The sequence below is a fragment of the Castor canadensis genome, chromosome 2, assembly GCF_047511655.1.
Source record: "Castor canadensis chromosome 2, mCasCan1.hap1v2, whole genome shotgun sequence".
Classification (NCBI taxonomy): Eukaryota; Metazoa; Chordata; class Mammalia; order Rodentia; family Castoridae; genus Castor; species Castor canadensis.
The window spans coordinates 52327255-52333254 of NC_133387.1; the positions used below are offsets into that span (position 1 = coordinate 52327255).

General features: G+C 41.4%; 1 protein-coding gene across 7 annotated transcripts in view; it reads right to left on the reverse strand.

Annotated features, from left to right (window-relative positions):
- The window catches only part of Cfap69 (cilia and flagella associated protein 69), a 66392-nt gene extending 61136 nt beyond the window's left edge, over positions 1-5256 (reverse strand). For 5 of the 7 annotated variants that reach the window (XM_074064789.1, XM_074064787.1, XM_074064786.1 and 2 more), the window contains exon 1: positions 4906-5256. In XM_074064789.1, the coding sequence (XP_073920890.1) occupies positions 4906-5028 (123 nt within the window). In that variant the 5' untranslated portion in view covers positions 5029-5256. The remainder of the gene's footprint in view (positions 1-4905) is intronic. The other 2 variants (XM_074064790.1, XM_074064791.1) reach the window with 2 other exon arrangements.
- Between the last annotated feature and the right edge of the window lie 744 nt (positions 5257-6000).

Sequence of the window (6000 nt, forward strand, 5' to 3'; positions counted from 1 at the left end):
TTCTAATGCTTCTAGGTGATGCTTGTGCTGATGACAGGAGGACCCCATTTCCCACTTTGAATAGCAATGCTTACTGTGTTATGCTACAGGATGGTATGAATATTCAGATACCTGATGAAACCTGACCACAGGTTTCTGAATCGTGGGCTTAATGTAATAATAGAAGAGATGGAATAAAAAAGATCAAGTATAATCACTATTACATATTTATTCTACAAATATTTATTGAGTGCCTACACTGTGACGGGCATTGTTCTAGGTGACAATGATATGACAGTGACAAACATGAAATCTCCTGCCCACCTAAAGAATCAATATCCTCTGGGGGAGACAAAAAATACCAGTAAGATGTATAGCATATATGGCAAGATGAACAGTTCTGGAGAAAATAAAATGTTTACAAAGTACTGGGATGCTTGAGAAGTATAATTTTATACCCAGTAGTCAGTGAAAGACTCAGAGAGGGTAACATTTCAACAAACTCTTAAAGAGATAAGGAACCAAGTTCTCAAGGAAAGAACTTCCAGGCAGTGGGCAAAGCAAGTGCAAAGGCCCTTAGGCTGGAACACTTGGCATGCTTGAGAAGTTAGAAGGTCACAGTGGCTGGAACATAGAAGACTTTGCAAGCTAGGACTTAAATTTATTCTCTTGAGTTCAGAGTAAAGGAGTTTTTTAGGACATAAAACTACTTCTCATTCTTAAGAAACCAATATTTTTGTTGGAGAGACAAAACTTACACAAATGAAACAATGCCCAATATAAAACAAGTGACAATTAGGTAGAAGTTATATGATTCAAGCCTAAAACTATACCCACTGATGAGGAGAAGATCAATGGCAGTGAAAATAAACATGAGGTACTTCCCATTGGAGGAATGAGTACTTCATGTTGCAGAGGCAGCACCTGGGAAAAGGTTAAGGTTTAGTAGAACTGAGAAAAGTGGGGAGGGAATTCATTAAAAATATGTAATATCAACTCGTGTGTGCTAGGTACTGTGCTGGATGCTATCCTTGGAAGTACTTCAGACAAAAACAACAGTAGGATTTCTGCCCTGGCAGAGGTGGCACTAAGCAGAGCATATGTACAGATAAAGTATAGATCATGTGTTGGAAAACCTTGAAATGGGACAGAGAAGTGGGATAGAGGCAATTTAGGGTTAGCATAGGCCTTACATATCCTCTAGTTCAGTCATTCTGGAACAAAAAAATCACCTTGAAAGAGCACATTAAAAGAATTCCAGGCTCCACCCTAGAAATCTGCAGTAGGGTCCAGCTATACCGTTTTCCCCAAAAGCTTCTCAGAAGACTGTACTGGTCATCTAGGTTGGAGAACACTTACTTAGTATAGGCTGGTTTTATAGAAAAGGGAACAGGCCTAGAGAAGTTCAGTAATTTAGTCAAGGCAACTATATTAGATGAGGTAAGCACAGAATCCCAAAAGGAACAGAGGGTGGGATTCAGGGGGAGGAAGGAGGATGATAAAGTGGTGAAATGGTGTTTAAAAGAAATAAACTGGGTAGAGAGGAAGAGATACCAAACCAAGGGCTAATTAGGACTGACAGTCATCCAGGATTGACTGAGGCAGTGTGGTGACAGCAGAGGAGAACAAGTAGTTCTTTTAAAACTTGATTCAGAAAAAAAAAAACCCAAAACTTGATTCAGTGCCCCTTGGTTTTTCACTACTTGATCTAGGGAGGGTTGGGATTTTGCTTTGTTTGTTGTTAGGTTCTTTGTGATTTCCACATGACTAAGGTAAACTTCAGTGTCTCCCATCCCCCTTCCAGGGGAGAAGCCTCCATTTTTAATCCACATTACCCCTACCTTCCAGTAAAGAGCCAGAGCCATGAAAGCACTGGGACAGTAGAAAAACAATCTCAGAACTATCTTTCTATTTGTCTTTCCCTAGTACTTTGTAAAGGCTTAGCCATCCTGTAAATATTATCTGAACTTAATAATAATAATAATAAGAAAAGCTGTCATGATTAGCATTGTCAATAAAAATAGTTACCATTTATAGGCATTTAGAATATGTGTGTTGAGCACTGTGCTAAAGGCCTTACAAATATCTCAAATTTTAGTTCTTAGAATAATTCTATGAGAAGGGCATTTCTAACAATCTTTTACAAATGAGGAAATAAAGATTTAGAAAAGGCAAACAACCTGTCCTGAAGTAAGCAATTAGAAAATGGCCACCAAATTCTGATACCATTTCATAGTTTTGAATTATTACAACATTATAAAAATTTTAATAGAGAGGAAAAGTTGTAGTAGAGTGTCAAGTAGAATCCCTTTCTATGAAAATCACAACATGGAACATAAAATACAATGCTAAATTCCAGATTCCTAAGTTATTGTTTCCTTGTTTACTACTAGCTTCAAACCAATCATCTATATTTACATTTTCCATAATTCCACCTACAAATACTTCAAGATTAATAAAATTAGAAAAATGTAATATTTTGCAAATATCATTTGTGGTGGCTTAAATGGCATCTACAATTGCTATTGCCTTCTACAAGTCATTTTTGTGAAAAATGCAGAAAATAAATACTCCTTGAGGCACAAGTGAAACATACATTTAAAAAAGCATGTACAAAACCTGCATATTTTATTTGCTGCCTTAGGTAACAGTATTCAAAAACCTGTTTCTTCAACTACATAAACTCAGCTTAGGGTGACTGAAATGCCTCAAATTTAGGTCTGCAATAAGGAAAATGATACAAAACAGTTATCCAAAGCATGGGTAGCCAAGGTGGCATTTCTATATTAGGAAATCATCAACTGTTGTTTTAGAATTCTAGAGAATCCATTAGTTTTAAAGCCAAGATAAATTTAGGAGCTCTAGCTCCCTGGATAAAGAATGATGATGATGATGACTATATGTTTTCAACATATGAGACACTATATATGCAGTATGCTATGTGCATTATTTCATTTAACCTATGTGGTTAACATTTGCATTTAATCTTACTACAGTAGACATGAGTACGACCGTCATTTCCACTGATTAAGATGCTTGCCTTTGGTCACATAATGGGTAAGTGATGGAGTGGCTCCAGCTCATTTTTACCCACTAAAATAGACTACATGTCGAGTACAGGCAAAGGACAAGGCAGCAAAAGTGAAACAGTTTGAAAGGACTAGAAACATTTAGAGTTCCAAAGGTCTTCCCACCATGGGCCTGAGGTAGAGGTCTAAAAGATTATTTTAATTACTACTAGGAACATTAGACTGCAGTCTTTGAGTAAAGAGACTGGGTAGCTGTCGGTTAATTTCTCATGGCTTTAGAATACCTCATTTGTAAAAGCACCCACCAACTAAAAAACTAGAAGTCTGAGTGATCCCAAAGAATTCCCCTAGCTCTAATATGTTCTGTTCTATTTCATTTCTTTGGGTAGAAAGTGACTTTTTCCTCAATACTTTAAAAGATGTTAATATTCCTAAAATTAGAGGCAGAATACTGAATTAATGAAATTTTTTCTTTCTAGAAGAGAATCTTAGGGCCTAAAAGGAAAAGCAGTAATGCAAGAAAAGAAAACAAAAGGAAAAGAGAGACAAACACATACAAACATACACAGGTATACTGTTTTGTACTGCTTCCTATGTACAGTGTTGGCATTGGCCTATTAAAAGTATTTCTCCTTTTTTCTTTTTAACCTATGCTTATCTGTCTCATATAACCTTGCCCACTTTCTTACACTAAATAAAAAATGAATGAGAGTCTTCAGTTACCAAACTCACCTACTTGTTTTGTGCATAGGAATATAGCAGTGGTGCTAAGCTCCTTGCAATCTCTGGCGTGGAGAGCTGTGGTTGCTTAAAGTTTTCTCCCTACCTGGATTGTAATACCTCTACAAAAATGATTAGGTAAATTCCCCTGACATCTATTCCTTATGCAAAAGTGCTGTTGCTCTGCAGATTACTGTGTAAATGTCTGACTGTCCTCAGAGAGCTCAACCCCATTCCCACAGAAGAGGTCCCTAGTCAACTGGCCACTCCCAGGGATGTCTCCAAGGCTCTAGGATTTGAACCCAGGAGACAGGTTCCTGACGCAGCTGAGACTTGTGAAGCCTCAACAGGAATTCCCATAGTGGCCCCACACCATTCGTGTGAGGCAGGGCAGGATTCCTCTTTAGAATTCAAGATTTTAATCACAACCATGACTTTCTGGGGGAGCAAAGGAACCCTAGTATGAAACAAACGACTTGGGGTTTCTAAACATCCCGGTCAAGAAAGCAGATCCAAAGAAGGTCTCCAAGTGAAATAGCTCAACCCAACTTCAAAGAACTAGTTTTGTATTCATAAAAAAGCAAACTCCAAACCAAATACAAGCGCAATGAAAGAAATCAATTCTCTCTTCCCATCCTATAACAACCACTTTCTAATTTCAACAGCAGCATATTAAAGCACGGGGAGAATTCATTGCTTCTATCATTAAGGACATCACTTAAAAACAGGAATCTACAGATAAAATCCCAGAGCAAAGTGATAGGGCTATCAATTAACTTTCGCTAAGGCGATTCCTTCCCTCTTGGTCCTTTCGTGGCCACATTTTCCAAGATAATATTATCTTGGAAATAATAATATTTATAATAATATTATTTATAATAATATTTATAATAATATTATAATAATATTTTCCACATAATAATCAAGCCTTATTACTCAGTTTGATCCAGGAGGATCAAGGCACGAGTCCCCAGATAGGCTGGCTGACGACAACCAGCCCCCCTTGCAGGCAGCGCAGTTCCCAAAGGGTCGGCCCTGCGCCTGGAACCTTCGTCCCACAGGCTCCCCCAGTCTCCACTCGGGTTCTCACTTCCACTCTTCCAGCCTCTGGGCCTCGACCCTGCTCCCCAGACCTCACCCCAATCCCACCTCCGAAAGCACAGACACCTGCCCATACCTGCATCTCCTCGTCCTCGGCCACCACCCCAATCACTGGGATTTGGCGGGGACTGCTGGATTTGCTCCTGTGGCCGGGGTCCTGGGCCTCGGCGGTCTCCGGGGCGGCCTCGGCGGTGGACATGGCTGGCGGCTGGGGTCTAGAGCTGAGGGCGAAGAGTCCTTTGCTCGCGAAGACTCCCTGCCACGGAATAAGGAAGGTAGCCGAGAGCCTCTAGCGTCGCGATAGGCCCCGAGAGCACAACCGTGGCCCGGGCCACCGCGATGCAGCCAGCATTGCGGGATGGCAGCTCACGCGCTGACCCCGGCGCAGACGGGCAGCCCGGTTGTTAACACAAGCCGGCGCGTTGCTAGGGGCGGGGCCAGGAGTGAGGGGGCGGAGCGTGCTACGGAGAACACGAGAGCCAAACTTCCTCAAAGCCCGATCGTACCTCCGCGTTCGCGATGCGCAGGTTTGCAGAAGTGCCGGCGGGAGACAGCAACCGAGACTCGGTTGGTGGAGGGTGACTGGTGCCTTAGACATTTAGGGGGGTCGATCTTAACTGTGGGCGCTGGGCCTCGTTTTAAAACAGCCTGTGTGGGAGTGGTGTGAGGAGTGGAAATGGGATTCCCTCTAGATGCTATGAGGGATGCAGTGTTGCGTATCTCGGGTCCTCTCCCCCGAGATAGGACCAATCTCACCGAAATTCCCAGATTTTTACCACTTTTGTACTTCAGTGGCCCAACTGGACAGGTAAACGGACAAATAAGGTATTGTGTGCAATGTTAAAATGTTTTGGGGTGTGATGGGGAGCCCAGGTTAGTGTGGAGGGCTTGCCTAGTATGCATGAGGCCCTGGTGTTGATCCCCAGCAAGGGGCTAGAGGTGTGTGTGGAGCTTTGGAAGCTAATTATTGAGTCTAGAGGACTCATTCTTCACATCTGTAAAATAGAATCGTTTTCAGAATAGAATGAAATGGTAGTGTTTGCTAAGTGGCACTTGACAGATAATAAGCACCCAGAACAGTTAATTATCTTACTATTACTGGTATTTTTCCTTTGTATCCTGAATGATTAATGAAAGGGTCAGGACTTGAATGGAAAGCTTTTCATGATGA